Raw genomic sequence first — 18,047 nt, 5'->3', positions numbered from 1 at the left:
TCTTCACCACTTTTCTGCATACACTTTGTTGTCTGAAGCAGTTCCAGATGAAAGAGGAGAGGATCAAAGTGTCCTTTCACCAGTGGATCAGAGACGTCATGCTGAAAATGTGCACACGTCTGCTACAAGCTAAGTTTTGAAAGCAATGGCAGTGTCCAAAACATGGAGGATACAAGGCAAGTATGCAAGTATGTCCACAACCAAGCAGCCTGGTGACTAGCTTCTCTTTAGTGCTAGGAGGAACAGGAACACCATCAGAGCCCCAAAAAATTGCCATCCAGCAGTCTACAGTACTTGTGTGCATGTTTTTGCCCATGTTGTCATAAACAGACTCTATAAGGGTGGCATGAGGGCCTGACCTCCACAATTGGAGACTACGCTCGGCACCATGCCGTCCAAACTGGGATTATGTGAAATGGCAGTTTCACAATTGGCATACTTTCCTCCAAATGGATCGGCACAAGATCACATCATAAGCTCCTTGCCCACTACACTGTCCCTACTCGGGTCCCAGCTCAACTTGATACAATCTGTATAGGGTGGTCACCTTTCTACAACAATTGATGTCAGTTGTCAGGGGTAACTGCTCTGATGCGACAATTGTGAATATACATCAAATTCATCAGTTAGAGAAAGAGGTACAGTTTAACCCAGTAGGGAACAAGCCCTGGCACAAATAGCGAAAACCCCTGAGAAAGTGATAGCATGTTTTTTTGGTACCAAGATGCCACGAGATGGTGTCAAAGCTATTCTTACATAATAGGCAGGGAAGGTTTGTGACTTTTTCAGTAAGCAATGGAGGATTAGTCCCCTCTACCCTCCAAAAAAAAAAATCTGAAAATTGCAAATATGTGTGGGGTGTACTGAGACGTGGTCATCAGACCAATTGTCACAGGATACCCGTTTTTTTTTAACTCCCCGCCCCCAAAAGACAAAAAACAAAAGGTTTTCCATGAAAAACAGTTAAATTTATGTGTGTGTGGGGGGGGGGGGGGGGGTCCCAGGAAAACAGGAAAAATCCAAATTAAGAAAAATTTTGGTGAAAAAAAAATCAAACATACGAATCCACTGGTGCAAGGTCGACTGTTGTTAAGTTGTAAGACCACCAATCCACACTAGATGGCAGACATGTCTCAGCTGCATTTACACTGGGTCTGGTACTGTCCCAATACTACAATGTGAATAGGCCTAATCATTTTTTTGCTGATTCCGAATGATGCGCAGGACAAACACAGTACCTCAATCATGTTAATGTTTTTCGTTATTTCATTCTTAGAAAAAGTTGTACAAATGAGTTCATGGACTAAATCAGCTCGAGTGAACTCCGTTCCCTTGAGAGCCATATCCTGCCTGTTTTAGATCCCTCCCTACTCCAACCCACCTGAGTCAAACATTCAGCTCATCAGCAAGCTCTGTCGAGGCCTGAAACAATCATGAACAATTGAATCAGATGTGTTGGAGTAAGGAGGGATCTCAAACAGGCTGGATATAGCTCTTGAGGAACCGGAGGTCCGTACCGCTGCACGAAATAGTTGTTCAGCAGTTTTATGCCATCCTTCTTTATCACTGGGGAAATCAAACAGTATGTGGTTATTTTGTTGGTCGCTTCAAACCCTTTGTTGCTGGGTTACGAGAATGGATCTTTTATATATCCATTAAAAAAGATGTATTATCAAAAATTAAATCTATTAGGAGCATGTAGTTTGCCCAAATTAGAATAGCATTTTTGTCATGCATCTGGTGCGGAAGTGCGTAGTCCTTTGTGGTTCCCGGGTAGCAAGTTGCCCACCCCCCAGGCTAAGCTATGTACTTGTTTTAAATACACATCATGTAATTCTCTTTGTTTGATGAATTTCACAGAACACTTGTATCAGCAGTAATAAAGAGCTTGAAGCCTTTATTGTGATGAACTGTTCAATCCTGGCCAAACTGATGCTTATTATGAAGTGAGTTGAATTGAATTCACTCCACCATACAGTGCACCTACGTCAAGTTTGTACTCACCACTGTCACCACTGTCGCTGTCACTATCAAGTTTGCAGGAAATTTCCGTAAACGTCAGTCAGGCTGCCACCACCAGTGCATCAAGAGCAATATTTGGATATTTGTTTTAATTCCTAAGAAAGGAACCACTGGTTGACATTCAAGTGAGCCCTCCAGGCTGTGATATTAAAAAGCATTAGACTGCAGTGTAAACGCTAATTGTGGCGGGCAGCTCATTGGCAGCACACAGTGTGTCCTGTTTCTCGGAGACGAAAGGGACACGGACAAAAGATGCACACTGCTCCTTTCATTCGTTCAAGCTTGCAAGCCATCCCAAAAAGCAATTAAAAGCATGGCTAACATCGCCTCTGTAAGGTTCACATCCAGTATGGGTGACGTGCCCCAGTTTGGGTCAAAGCATGCATGCACAAAGTCATCACCCCCGATGCCCCGCGACCACCACAGAACCATCCGCCTGGAAGGAACTTCACAACTGCGGAGAGAGGGTGTGGCACAGTGTCTACATGCCGTTGAGCAACATTTTTCACAATTTCGTAATTTGCTGCACAGAATTTTAAAAGAAAAAAAAATAAAGAACGCGTCAGCACAAGTGGACTGCTGCATGAAAAGATTTTAAATTAACCATCACGGTAGCATCACAATGGTCTCGGCACAAAAGCGGACGTGGGGTCGGGCCGTCGTGTGCACTTGTGCTTTTTTTTTTACCGTGGACGTAAATGGCAAGAAAAAAAAAACTAATCAACCAAAATGCTCAATTGTGACGAGGAGAATCAACACAGGAGGCCAAAAATAAGGTTTGTTTGCTCACCATGCATGCACGTGCCACATATCTTGTGTGTGTGAATCTAAAAATAGACACAGGATAAGCCCTCTATATTGCAGCAAGAGCTTTTAACCCCTTCACCCTAGGATTTAAGCAGTGCGACGAGCCGGTGTGTGCGTTTGGAGAAGAGGCTGAAAAGCTGCCATTAAATGAAAAATGCCATGAGAGAAATAGAAATTTAATGAGGGAACCTTTCATCTCTCACGCAGATCCCTCTGGACCAGGGGTCGGGAATATTTTTGACGAAGAGACCCATGAAAACAAAATATTTGGAAATGTATTTCAGTGAGAGCATATACAGTATATATACTGTACATATATATATATATATATATATATATATATTCACACATTGTATTTTAAAAGTGTGTCAGTATAATAAGCCTCTGAATGTATTTTTTAAATTAATTTTGTTATAATACTCACCATTAATGTGAATGGTTTTCTGTTCCTCGCGATTGCTCAAGATCCAGCAAAGCTAGCGGAATTATAGTCAGCTTGCCGGATACGCGAGGTTGCTGCAGGCTAGCTTGCAGCCTGCTCAGTAGCTTGCACGTTTCCTTTCTGCCGTCTCCCGCAGGGTATTTTGATGCGAACGTAGCATGACGCGTATCAAAGTGTCGCTTAACATTCGACCGTTTCATCGATGGTATTTTGTTATTGCAAATTAGACACACCGCAGAACCTGTTCTTTCCACAAACACGAATCATTCGGTCCATTCGTCCTCAAGTGTACTATACTCGTCATTTTTTTTCTTTTCGCCATCTTATTCGTCGAAGGATCAGCTTTTAGCTAATGACCGAGCGGGCTGATTCAAAAGGGGGCGTTTACCTGTTACCCAGCAATGGCCAACGTAGGCCATTATCATCCAATTAAAATTGCTCCTGCCGCCAACTGCAGCCCTGAACAGGACATGAGCAGTGAAAAATCGATGGATGGATTAAACAAGCGAGAATATTTTGTTTTATCTGCGAGCCAGATGTAATCATCAAAAGAGCCACACCTGGTTCGCGAGCCATAGGTTCCCAACCCCTGCTCTGGACAATCGCTACAGATGAGCCTTCATTTTAGTGCCAGGCTGGCCAAGGATGGAATGAACTAAAGCGGCAGGTATGGAATATTTTGAGAAATCATTATTCTATCAATTATTCCATTGACTGATCAAATAATCAGATACAAATTTATCTTGCAGTAAGTGTTTATTGGGAACTTTTAATAATGAAACAAAATCAACAACAACTGATTCCCAATATAGCTGTCAATTCATTTGAAAATGGATGAGTTCTTGATTAGTCAAATAATTGTTGCATCTCTAAAAGGAAATGTGTGACAAATATTAAAGCAAATCCAACATGCCCGTGGTGATTTGTGACAGTCTTTTGCTCTTATCTCGTCACACTCTATGAAGTCGTTCACAGAAATGTGTCCCATGTTTGTTTAGGTCTCCCGCAGCAGCCAAGGACATCAGCACACCTGGGCATTGACACATGTGTTGTCTGTGGGACCGTTGACGTCAGCAACAGGCCCTTGCCAACGTTGCAAAGTTCCCCACGGAACACAGTGATGCAAAGGTGTACAATAAAAAATAAATAAAAATCTGTGCTATTGAGAGCCAAATATCATCACGTCAGAGGTTACGTCAATCGGAATGTGGCTGTTTCATCTTGAAAAATAATGTAGCACTAACTGGTGTGGTCTATCATTTAAAATGAATCTAATTTGTGTCTTCGTTAATAATTGGCATCACGTATCACTTGATCCTCAGCTGAAATGTGATGTGCGCGCGCGCGCGTGTGTGTTTGATGGGGGACTGTTCCGGTTGTGTCTCAGATTTGCATACACAACACACACTGAACTCAAAATGGAAATAAAATGCAAAACTCAACACTGATTGAGCACAACCACAGTCAAAATAGTAATTTTACTGAAAACAAATGTGAAACATCCGTTTCTTCCAAAGGGTAATAATTGTCCTTCCATTTTCTACACTGCTTCTCGTGTTAAGAGTCATCGGGTGTGTATAAAACAGCATACATTAAAACATATTCAGCCACAAGGAATTGTGTTAACTTTACATCAGTTCAAAGTAATAAGTGGATTTCTTGTAGCCTGGAATATGACAGATGTTCTTTTTGTAAGTTTGTATGGTAAACATGCAGTACAATGAATGTGATGCCAGTGGTGTTGTGCTTCTTCTGACTGTGAGTGACAACACAGATGAGAAAAAAAAAATCTTAAATGTAATGGGGTGAAAGTTGTGTTTCTTCTTAACAGATACACTAAAGTCAAAAGTATGTTGCATTGAAACTAATCTGACTAGTAAAATTGTATCCTATATGACTTTTAGTAGAGGCGTGCATCCCTCCTCTAAATGATGATTTGATATAGTCGAGTGGTTAGCACGTCGACTTCACAGTGCAGAGGTTCAATTCCAGCTCCGGCCTCCCTGTGTGGAGTTTGCATGTTCTCCCTGGGCCTGCGTGGGTTTTCTCCGGGTAAATATAAAATTGTTACAAACGTGATTGTCAATACGATATTTTGCCATCAAAAACACCTTTTTATTGTTGTTGGAAAAGGACTGTTAAGATGTTTAAGGCTTAATTTAAGAATTATTAATATAAAAGTCACTGTTGTGCATAAAATATACTGTATCTTTTGACACAAAACTTGTCCTCTGCATTTTTGGTTCCAAAATAAGTGATTTGAGTGAAACCAACCAATGTTCTAATACTGAATACAAAAAATGCAGTACAGTAATGTAGAAACATACTTTTTTTGGGTGAAGAACAACAAACCAAAACTAATTTAAAAAAAAAAGAAGTCTAATCCTTAATTTGTTAGTTTCTGTGTTTACATACTGATAGTCATAAAAGTCACACAATTGAGTACATCTTTATTTATATAAGACAACATAGATATAAGAGCTTTGAAAGACCGGTCAGAATGCTGCTTTTGTCTGGTATGCAATAGGTTATCTGTCTTTTTTTTTTTAATGGCCAGCATTGAAAGAGTTAACGTGGAACACGTGGGTTTAATTGATTCATGCGAATGTCCAAAAATAACTCAATAAATAAAAAAAATTCTGATTCACATCTGTTTTTGTTACGTCCCAACTGCTGAAAGATAAGGAACCTGCCTACCACTTTGACACTCTTAGCATAACTACAGCCTCTTTTTCAATGCGGCTCTTTGTAAAAACCTCGGAACTTTGGCACTTGTAATATAGGTTTTGGAAAAAAGAGCATGATGTCTTTACGCCCACTCATTGCAAAAAAAAACTTCAACATAACACTCAACTGTTCACAATTATTTGGAAAATGTGCTTCTAGCACGGTGTATGCATCAGCAAAAATTGAAAACAAATTCACAAATAATTCCTAATGTTCACTTATTACTCCGCTGCGTGATTGTGTATTGAAGTGACTCATGTGCAGACTTCGTTGTTCTTATCGGAGAGAAAAGGTGGAGAGGATCCTGAAAAGGTTACAAACTCTTGACTGGCGTGAAAACAAATCATTGTCAGCTTGTGGCAACACCATCCTGTGAACTACTGACACCTGCCAACACCGGCTGCTCTCTGAACGCATCTTTTCTCTGACAGTTCACTTGTGCATGAGGCGCATCGTAGGCCAGGGGTTCACAAACATTTTGGGGCCATTTTGGAAACACCGTCTAAGGCCACCACTGGTAATTTATTTGAAATACACAAATAACATTTAACCTTAATTGAGGGGCATGACACAATGAAATCTTTGTTATTATATACTTTTTTGTAACCGTTTATCAGATGCCATTACAGTCAACTCATTGAAGTGTAAAATAAAAGTCAGCAACATATCTCCTAAAGCTCTCGGCACACAGAGCAATCAGTCCTATGCAAACACGTCGGCATGTAACTGATACGACCGGAACAACAACTGATGCGCAGACCTTATCAGAGTGACCTGATTTTGTTCGGGGTAACAAAACCCGACATTGAGCAGCCTTTAGCTTTTTCTCAGAAGAGATTTACGTTGTATTATATTTAATCTAAAAATCCCATAGCTTTGGTAAGAAAGAAAATGTCCGGGATCAAAAATGTATGCATTGCTAAGCTCATTTACTCCACACATTATAAAAATGGCCCATCATTGGGCTTACATGCAGACCTGCTTGCCTGCTGAAGTTACACACCCACGCACGCACACACGCACGGGCTTTTTATGGCCCTGTAAAATGGAAAAAAGTGTGAATTGAGAAAACGATGGTAGTTCTGGATCAAAATGCACGCGACACACACAAGAGCGACACAGTTCACGCCAAGGATAATATTAATATTCCTTAATTCCACAATTTTAAAAAAAACATTAAATGAAACAGTGGCAGTCAAACATAACACAAAAGAAGCCTGAAATACTTCCCTTACGTGCAGCTAAAATCTAAATAAATCAGAAATAACGTTTTTTCTTCTTTACAATGGAGCCTCGGTCAAATGATGCCACAAGGACATCAAATGACATTTCAGCTAAGTCCTCAAGTTTTTTTGATTTTTAGTTGTGTTTTTGTTTTGTTTGTCAGTGATGCCACGACAGAAGTGGGAAAGGGGAAAAAAATGTACTACTACGGTATCCGAAAGAGCAACATTTTGCCAGCAGAAAAGTGGTAACTACAGTAAAATCCCATATATAAATACTAACTGTGTATTATACACCTTTAAAAGTTTTTTTCCCCTCTGTACCCGTGTATAATACTTTTTGATGTTATCTATTATTAGCAATCGGTTACCTTTGTGCAAGTACACGTTTTAATGCTCCCATAACACAATCTCTCTTTACACTGTCAAAACATGATGGTTGGAAACTCCCCTCTTTATTATTATTATTATTTTTTTACTGTTTTGACAATCTTGGTGGTGTAAAGCTACCCTCTTCACTCTTTTTCACCCCTCCCACTTTCTCTTCCTTCTTCCCTCTTCCCCCTTCTCCCTCCTTCCTCCCTTCCACCCCTCCCCTCTCCTTCCCTTTTCACTGTTTTGATCAAGCCCCTCCACTTGCACCTATACTGTGTTCAATGAACAGGTCATTTGATTATTTATGTAACAGGCTTTAGAAACAGATATGATGGTATAACAAACTGTTTTGCATTTTATTGTTGAGTGTTGTTGATTGGGTGTAATGAGCATGCCAAGCTAAGTACTGTAATGTCCGAGTTCATAAACGCACTAACTGTTTTCAAAAAGACATCACAAACACAGTAGAGATGTTGCTGGCAAACACTGTACATTTGCAGAAGGTTGATTTGTTAAAAAGAGCTCAGCAGAAATGGCAACTTTGTCACGCTGTCAGCATCAAAGCATCGAATAAACTGCCTTTGAAAAGGATTCCGACAGCTCTCGCCATCACTGTTAGCCGCTGCTAACCGCTAGCAACAGGCGCCGTACAATACAGTGTCAGTGTAATGAAGTAGTTTTTAGCGCCCTTAATCAGCGATTGAACATTATATCAGGACACTGCTGTCTCTGTAACAAGTAGAAACGATTTGTGACAGCATTTCCTCAGAGTCTGGAAAACAAGTCAGTCGTTACTTGGAACTGTGTAGGCCAGGGCTCTTTGACCGGCTCAATGCGGCTCTCGGGCATTCGAATGACAAGCGTCGAAAACGCCTTGGCAGTGGCGGTGCCCTTCAAACAACGGCATTAAATACACAGAACTTACTACATCAGCCTATCATCAATCCCGTTACTTGATTGACATACAGGGCAACCAATCAGATGACAACTGAATCACCGCTCATGTGCAAACAATGGTGCTCAGCGCTAAACGCTAAGCTAGTCAGCGAATTACCTCCGATTTTAAGGCAGGGCTGTCCAATACGTCAATCGCGATCGACCCGGAGTCAACGGACTGGTCCCAAATCGAGCGTGAACGATGGGAGGAGGAAATAGGGGCAAAAAAAACTTTGTGTGTCTGTGTGTTTCGATTACGTTCATGTCCGGTGACGTTCCGGCTTTTACTCATCTCGGCGTACGTGCGTGCGTGCTTGCGTATGTGCACGTGAGCGTGGTTGGGCGCCCGCGTGTGTGCGTGTGTGTGCGCGTGCGTGGGTATGCTTGCACGTGCGCAATCAGGTCGGTCGCGGGAGGTTCGTCACTTCAAAAGTCGATCTTCGGTCAAGCACGAAGCAAGCTGACCCAAGTAATAAGTAACTATCCGTGTGTGTATGTGCATGTGTGTGTGTGTGTGTGTGTGTGTGTGTGTGATGTCGCTCTTACACAGTAACACAGTAAAAAAATTGTCTCTCAGTCTCTGACTGGTTGGCCACCCCTGGTCTAGGCACTGGTATAGTCGAAATAAGGTAAAAATTTTGTGTATTAACACCCGTGTATAATAGTCCCTCTGATGTGGTATAATTTTCGGGATGGTTGCATATTATGCACGGGATTTTACGGTAATATGAAAGTCGGCTATAATCATAAAAGAAGAAGAAATTATCCAGAAAGTGAGATATGTTTTTAGTCTTCATGGGAAGCGACTCTCCTATCAAGCAGAAGAATCAAGTTCTCTCTCCGTTTATCATCCAATTGTGTGCGGTGTTTTTTCTTGTTTTTGCAATCATTAATATTTCACAAAAACTGCCTGTATAGTTAAAGATTTTCGGAGAGAGACATTTTCATAACTGCCAATAGGACAAATTATCTTGAAATCCCCAAAAGATGACAGTGTCGCAGAGAGATTATGTTCTACCTTAGAGTTTTTCCAATTACTCATCAACTAATTGGTGATGACACCCACTTATGGATATAGACAGAAAACAGAGACCGGGGCCCCTTTCACCACAAGATTTATTTAGCGTCTAAATTGAAGCAGTGTTACATTGTTTCCCCTCTCAAGATCAGAGATATGGAATTGAGTCAATTAGAACTCATGAAACTAAATTCAACACTTCTAAGGTAATTCATCTGTCTACACTTTGTCTACGTTCATACGGGAAATGTTCACATCTATCAATACGGCAGATGTGGCTGCGGTGAAAAGATTATTGCAGCGCTCGGCAGCTTATTACAGCGTGGCTTGGTGGCTACAATTTCACTTGAAGCTTCCCAGCTCTTCTCAGCGGCGGTGACGGATGGCAGTTTGCAGTCCCAGTTGAAATCTTGATACAATTTTAATCCAATTTCTATTCCACTTATCTTCATTAGCGGGTGAGCGAGAGCTTATCACAGCTGACTTGGAGCCAGAGGCAAAGGAGACACTGTACTGGTCACCAGCCAAATTTCACACTCACATTCACACTCCCGGAGATTTTGGAATACCCAAAGACAATGCAATTGTCACTTGGCATTATTATGATGCAATGACAGCGTCCTACCTTGATGATTGTGCGACGTCATCATTGAAGATGAGAGGCGGTGAGTGCGCACGCGCCTAATCAGCAGGCCAAAACAGAAGACAACGCGGAGTGTGTGCGATCTAGGGCCGTGGGTCCAGAATGTCTCAAGAGTAGAAGCTTGCCATTAGTCTTTTGTATTTGGCTACAAGAGTGTCAGATACTGGTGCCAACCTATCAGGGAGAAAGACAAGTTTTGAAAATATGTGAAACATGAAAATATACAAACATACATAAATATATCCAAGATGGCACTGTGGATGCTTGCCTCAATAATGCACTCTCGAGTGCTTTCTTTTTTTGTTGTTGTTGTTGCTGTTTCCCCGGACACCAGATTTTTGAGCTCCTTCTCTATAGGAGGCACTACTGAACAATGCACACCAGCAGTATTTCCAACAGCTTCATTGGCCTTCTTAGAGTGAATCACTTATTTTGATTAATAATAAAACCACAATTTGGGTTAAAATTAAAATTCTTAAAATGAAATAGAGTGAAGCGAGAGGGGATCAAATAGGACTGGAGAATTTAAGCATTTTTTGGGTATTTGTGTTATTCGACAACAGGTGAACTAAGAAAACTGCAGTTGTTTAATTCCAAACACCTGAGTGATGTCATGCATATTGTGATCATGAGATTACATTTTTCAGGAAGCCGGCGACCTCATTCTGATTGTTGGGAAACTTCAGTCATGTTCCTCTCTATCATCGACTAACAGTGTCACACATGTGCAACAAGGGAGGATAAAACTCTACACCTCCTTCAGGCTAAATGCAAACATAAAGGGAGCACTTGTATGTTTGAACATAAAAAATATATATTTCTGATGAGGTCGTTGTTGAAGTGCTCGAGAATTTGAGAGTTCTTCAACAGTTGACTTGTAATAGTGTCATACAAGGACCTGTTATTTCAAAACAAAGGAAATCTTCATTTTTACAAGCAATGCTTAGATGAGCACTGCAAGCTGTGCAAGGAAATGACTTGGATGTCCCTTTTTTTTTTTACACACAACCTGAAGTTTAAAAATAAATACAAACAGTGCAACATAAATTAAACAGAAATGTGTTCAACTACTGGTAATACAAACATGCATACATTACATGGATTAATGTCCTTATAAGTTCATTATTCAATCATTAAACGCATTGTGCCAAGCAATGTTTTCTGGGAACCCAAAAGGAGTTATTTTTTAACAATATATTTGCCGCTGATCTCTGCTACTCACAAGTTATAGGAACCAGGCCAGCCCACGAATAGCGCAAATCCATGTATAATTGACACCCATTGAAATTCACTATCAGAAAGTGAATCCGCCTATTGATTGGTAAATAGTATTTGTTTACTACCAAAAATCAGCGTAGGCCTCTCTATATATATATAAATATATATGTGTGTGTGTGTGTATATACAGTATGTATATATATATATATATACAGTATATATTAGAGCTGTCAGTTTAGTGCGTTTTTATTGGCATTAATTTAAATGAATTTTAACGGGATTAAATTTTTTCTCGCGAGATTAACGCAGTACACGCCACAAGCGGATGTTACGTTGCTCTATAAATACACCAGAAACAAAACAACAAGCGCGCTGCAGAAGTCCACGCCCATGTCTGTTTTGCCAGCCACGGCAGCGCGAGACACCGAAAACGGATACTTAAAGAGTTTATGAATGGAAAGTTTACTTTTAAAAAGTTGCCAGATTGCTCCACTGACAAGACCAAAGTTACCTGTTCTTCTCTCTCTCTGTATCATACAGGTATACGATGTATGCCACTGACGCGATTGTTACTTGTTTGGAACTATTTTGTGTGGAAGGTTACAGTGTTCTGTGTCCATATAAATAGAGCGGGTGGAGCTTCTCTGTGTTCGTCTGACAGTGACAGTGCGCTGCAGTGGTAGTGACCTAGCAAAAATAAAACATCTCCAGTGTTGTCATCGAACCAAGTGTAGTCATCCGAAATAAGGTCTACACAAAACCGTAGAGAGACTTCCGCGCAAGAAGGACCAACATAATCAACATAGCCTGACTGTGTTAGGGGGAGTGAACCCCCCCTCTTTCAGAATGGTTTGCCCCAGCAGCACGGGGGAAGTGCGTGCGCTTGTTTGTATGGTCGGCAGTTTTGAATACAGCGGCGCATAACGAACACTGGTGTCCGGTGTCTCGTTATTCTTCAACAAACATACAGAAACAGACTGCTATGTTCAAATCAAACTTGAGAAAAACGAAATATGTAACCATGGTTTAAATCCACTATAGGCTGAGTACTAGTTTACCTTAGATGTGCACTTTATAATGTTATATTGCCCTGTTTTGATTTAATAAAAAAAGCTGTTAAAGCAGCTGTTGTGTGACAAAATATTTTTTTCACTGTTGTTGATGGACAGTAATATTGTGTGAGAGATTATGTGTGAATAACTGCTCCAGGTGAAAAATGTTCATGTAAAATTGAAAATCAAAATTGTTATTTCAGTAAATATTTGCATTTGGCACATAGAAAACTGATTCATGATTCCATGTTGATGAGAGCATTAAAATGGGGAAAAATAGGACAAAAAATGTAAAAGGAAATTCAGAAACGATAAAAAATGTGTGAGTAATCACGATTAATTTTTTAGTTCATTTGAGTTAATTATGACAGTTGCATTTTAATTAGATTAAATATTTTAATCGTTTGACAGCTCTAATATATATATATATATATATATATATGTGTATGTATATATATATATATATATATGTGTATGTATATACATATATATAGATGTGTGTGTGTGTGTGTATATATACTGCATATATACATATATATACAGTATATATATATATATATATATATATATATATATACACACAACAGCCTCCTACTGCATATATACATATATATACAGTATATATATATATATATATATACACACACACACACACACACACAGACGCTATGATAATTTCACTGAAATATGATTTGTCTTTCCTTTCATTTTCACACGTTGCCTGAAGTCCTCGGGCCCAGAGCAAAGGGTGTCAGATGTAATCAAGACTAGAGGCCTAAATGCCAAGTCGACTTCACCGCATATTAAAAAAAAAAAAAAACGGGTTGGGGGCAAAACTGCCTGAGGGCAAGGTAGATGTGGGATGCAAGTGTGTTCAAGCCCTTGTATGTATTGGCAGAGGTCTCTAGTGTCCTCTGAAGCAGGACGGATATCCGCATGTGTGTGTGTGTGTGTTTTGACAGTGGGGAGGGGCACGACAAGAAGGCCAGACAGTGGGACAAATTGCCACCCCTCCACCCAAAAAAAGTCGGTCATTGCGCCACCCATGTTGCTTTGTGATGGAAGAAAAAGGAGGGGTGAGTGTCACGAGCAATAGTTGCCTTGCCGAAGGCAGAGGGGGGTTTCGTGCAACACCATTCTCGTGGGGCATCTGTCTCGAGTGTGGGGGGGGGGGGGGGGGGCTGTGGCAGTGTTTTGTGTGTGTGTGTGTGTGTGTGTGTGTGTGTGTGTGTGTGTGTGTGTGTGTGTGTGTGTGTGTGTGTGTGTGTGTGTGTGTGTGTGTGTGTGTGTGCGCGCGCGCGCTAGGCTATTGTCCCCAGACAGACCTCGCTTGATGCAGGGTGACAGATCTGGGGAGCCCTCAAGAAAAATCATGAAAGGCTGAAAACGAGTTGAACACACAGTTCTGAAGCTTACACACATTGAATACATCAATGAGTTCATAGCTATCCAAAATATACAAAACAAAAGCTAATTGACAACAAAATAGTTTGAAATTTCACACTAGTTGTAACAAATGCCTCTAGAGTAAACCAAACTTAAAACCCCTCCAACCTTGTTTGTCATGTGCTTTTGGCACTGAAATTGCTCTTTGCCTTACAAGCTTGCATTTATGTGGTCTGGTTCACGTTGTAACATGCAACAATTAAAAAAAATATACAGCCGCTTGTAAAGTGAATTTCCCCTTGAGTAATCCTAATCATTAGAATAAAGAAATTCAATTTAACGATATCCAGTACAAAAAAAAGTATTCGAAAAGATGCTTCGAAAGAGAATTGTTGCTGGTGATTAGTACTGTTAGAGGTATACAATACATTTATTGTGGTTGCATTTTGCAACGTTGTCCCAGTATAATTGGAAGGGTGTTAAATGTTTTGGATAGCTATGAAGCTACGTGATGAGAGCGGCAAAATGTTAAACACCTCTCAATATGATACGAGACAGTCTTTTCTACACCACAGCAAATGATCCTCACATCCATTTTTTATAGTGCTTATCTTTATGTGCTGCAGTTGAGCTGGAGCCTTTCCAGGGTTCTACAGTAAGCCTATTTGGCTGGTGGGCCTGCCAGAACCGGCGCTGGTCCCATAGTGTCACGGTATAATACATTAAATTTCAATGATTAGTTCATATTTAGTGTCTTCTTATTGGATTGTTTAATCCTTGAAGAAATGTTACTTCTGTGTAATTACTTCTTTTGCATGTTATGTTCTTTTTTTTCAGGATGACATTTAACTAAATATTTAATAATAGATATTTTCTGGATGTTTTTTTTTCTAAAAATGTGGTTGTGTCTACGAAGGTTTTTTTTGAGACATGGGGTAAGGATATTTACAACATCCCTCCTAAGTGTAGACAAGGCCTAATTTTTCAGCAACGCAATATTAATGTAATGTTGTGTTTAGACTAGTTGGGGCGCATAGAACATATTGCAATGAAAATGTTTGACATGACTTCACCATTAAGTGGGTAAACCCGAACATGTTGAATATAAAATAATATTAAAGCTAGCATGTGTTGATTTCATTCTTTTTTTTTTAATCTGTGAAATTTGTACTGGCCTTGTCAGGGTGAGTAAACTTTGTGTGGCCCCAAGTCACTTAATGTAGAACCCTGCTGTCCCACCTGACTATGAATGGGAGACAGAAAAACATCTTGGACTGGCTCGCCATCAACACCTCTGAACAATTAAAAGTTTTAAAATGAACCTTTGCGGAAAATGGATGGAAGACGCAAGGATGCCGAAACCAAGATTTGAACGCTCAACTTCACAGCCGTTAGTGCGACGAGATGAGCGATACGCGCGTGAAACGTGCGAACCACTTGTCTAGCGTACAGTCCCACTAGAAGGAATCACAATTTAAAAAAAAATAGAATAATAATTAAAACCTAAATCAACTGACGGGACGACGGCGAGACACCGTGATGGAGGCGAGTTGTAAAAATTGTCATGATGAGCTTTACTGTAACAGTTTCAACGCCCCCATTCACAAAAAAAAAAAAAAAAAGATTGACGCATGCAGAGAATTACCACCGCCCATCCCAAAACCATTCACACAGAGTCGCACAGGCCTTGGGCTTTATCTTCTCGTCGACACAACAACAAAAATAACAGCGCTATTCACGCAAAAGTGGTGCAGTGAAGCTAAAGCCCGAGGTGCACTAAAAATAGCCTAGCAACAATCGGCATAATAAACGTCGCCTGTGCTGTCCCACCCCCACCCTCCTTGTTGCTTGGACACTTCCCGCCCTCAACTGTGCAACGAACCACGGAGGATTTTCAAGATCAACCTTTCACTCGAGAAATGTCGAGATATAAACAAGCACGCAAAGGCAAAGCGGGGAGTAAAGTTGAGCCAGTCGTTGATGAGATGAAGCCCATTCCGCTCATCGCATCCCTGCAGGAGGATCAAAGTGGCGACGGGTTCACGTACAGCCCCTCAAAAACTCACCGGAAGCTCCACTCAACGGGCCCGGAGGCGACGAGTCGTCCCGACGTTCGTCCCGCGCGGGGTTTAGTCCTCTCCCATGCGACACCGCCGGGCTTTTTTTCTCCACTTGGCGAGAGGAGGAGGCGGAGGAGGAGGGGGCACGAAAAATTCATCTCCTGACAGATTCCGCCATACTGGATTTTTGTGTTCAGGCCCAGCGTCACATGGAGGAGCGCCCCTGCGCGTTGCGAGGGGCGGGGTCAGGCCGGGCCTGTGCCTGTGCGTGTGCTTGCGGTGTGCGTGCGTCAACCAACGTAAACATCCTGCGTGCTCGTGTGATATGTGCCTGTGTCACAGCGTGTACGCACACGCACGAACCAGTGATGGGATTGAAGTAACTAAGTCATACCTGTCAACTCATACGGTTTAGCCATAGTTCATACGGATTTTGTGGTGAATCTTACGTATATGGCCGTATCGCACAAATCATACGGATTCTGAAAATGTCCGTGGTTTTTTTTCACCAACTCCAAATGATTTGGAGTTGGTGAAAAAAGTAACGCAGGAATACAACTCTGAACACAGTAATGCCACTAAGTAGAATGATGATTAGACATTAACCAGACATTGTATTATGGAGATCTACAATAAATATCATTGAAAATTTCGTGGGTTTTTTTCTGCCGTTATTTTGACATTTAAAATGCTTTTGTGTGTTATAAGGATTTTTTGCTCTTTATAAGGATTTTTTGGGTAGTTTATACAGGTTGGCACTCCGAAAAGTTGACAGGTATGCTAAGTATAAATCCTCAGAAGTGGCAAAAGTACTCCCACGCTAAACTTAGTTTAGATAGACTTCTTCTGTCAAAAAAAAAACCCCAAACAAACCAACCCAAAAAATTACAAAAACCCATTTTACTCATTTACTGAGGCAAGACAAGGCACCTTAATTTACAATGCACAGCTTCCTTAAGCAAGGTAGCTCAATGTGCTCTACATAATTAAAGGTACAAAATTTAAAAGCATGTATAATCAAAAGAACTAAAGACATAAAAACAAAGTACAGAAATAAAAGGTAGCTGACTAAAATTACTAAAAAAAGAAGAAAATAGCACAGACTGAAATGTACTTGAATATAACTATAAAAAGATTTTACTGTCAATTTTACATAATACCCATTTTGATAACTACATAATTGAAAAACATAAAAGTTTCCCCTCTTCTGTTAATTTACATAGTGCTGTACTCAAAAGTGGGGGGAAAAAATCACATGACAGTTTAAGAACTAGCTGGCAGGTCTGATAAATAGATGGATAGAGAGATAGTTCACAAGTTGAGCCCGTAGGCACTGTGATGTCATTTTCAGTCTACAGCAAGTGGCATAATGGCCAGCCCCTTGATGAATAAAAAACGCCGGTTGCTGTTCAATTCATATTCCACGAATGCAATATATATCAGACTAGTGGGCCCTCACAGAAAATAAAATTGTAAAGATTTTTTTACTTGATTTCAGTTTTTTACTTGCTACAGTATGTAGAACACATCCTCAAATGGGGCAAATCAACAGACCATTTCCACTCCTGTGCTTCTTTTATCATCCATGCAGGCTACGAGGTCAACGGTCAGGGGCTGTTGACAATATCCAACGACTACTCCTTCAGCATGTTTTGATATCTCACGTCATAATCATAAAGTCAATACGATATGCATACAGGTCAAGTTTATTGTTTCCTAGTATATTGTTTAAGATAAGAAAACCTTTATTAGTCTCGCAATGGAGAAATTCCCAATTCACAGCAGCAAAGTTATGAAGGGAAGAAGTAGAACAACAAAATATAGGAGCTGCTGGAAAGGCAGCCACTCTCGCGGCGCCATTTTGAAGTCAAAATAACAAAAATAACACAACACAACACATAGGGCACAGACACTCGTGCAATCTTCACCACCTTTCTGCATACACTTTGTTGTCTGAAGCAGTTCTCGATGAAAGAGGAGAGGATCAAAGTGTCCTTTCACCAGTGGATCAGAGACGTCATGCTGAAAATGTGCACACGTCTGCTACAAGCTAAGTTTTGAAAGCAAACACGAAGCTGCAGCGTCCATTGACGAAAAGAGATGAGTTCACTTCTCCTGTCCCACGTAATCCGCTTCAA

General features: G+C 40.6%; 1 protein-coding gene across 1 annotated transcript in view; it reads right to left on the bottom strand.

Annotated features, from left to right (window-relative positions):
* Positions 1-16,165, bottom strand: part of LOC147210858 (histone deacetylase 4-like) — a 51,949-nt gene extending 35,784 nt beyond the window's left edge. Inside the window, exons 1-2 of the mRNA XM_086117358.1 lie at positions 15,916-16,165; positions 10,176-10,367 (exon numbers count right to left, since the gene is read on the bottom strand). Coding sequence (XP_085973484.1) covers positions 10,176-10,200 — 25 coding nt within the window. The 5' untranslated portion in view covers positions 10,201-10,367; positions 15,916-16,165. The remainder of the gene's footprint in view (positions 1-10,175; positions 10,368-15,915) is intronic.
* Between the last annotated feature and the right edge of the window lie 1,882 nt (positions 16,166-18,047).

The sequence above is a fragment of the Hippocampus guttulatus genome, chromosome 1 (genome assembly GCF_054856545.1).
Source record: "Hippocampus guttulatus isolate MCC_2025c chromosome 1, RoL_Hgut_1.0, whole genome shotgun sequence".
Classification (NCBI taxonomy): Eukaryota; Metazoa; Chordata; class Actinopteri; order Syngnathiformes; family Syngnathidae; genus Hippocampus; species Hippocampus guttulatus.
Note: the sequence above shows the minus strand (reverse complement) of the source record. Positions and strands in the feature narration are given on the sequence as shown.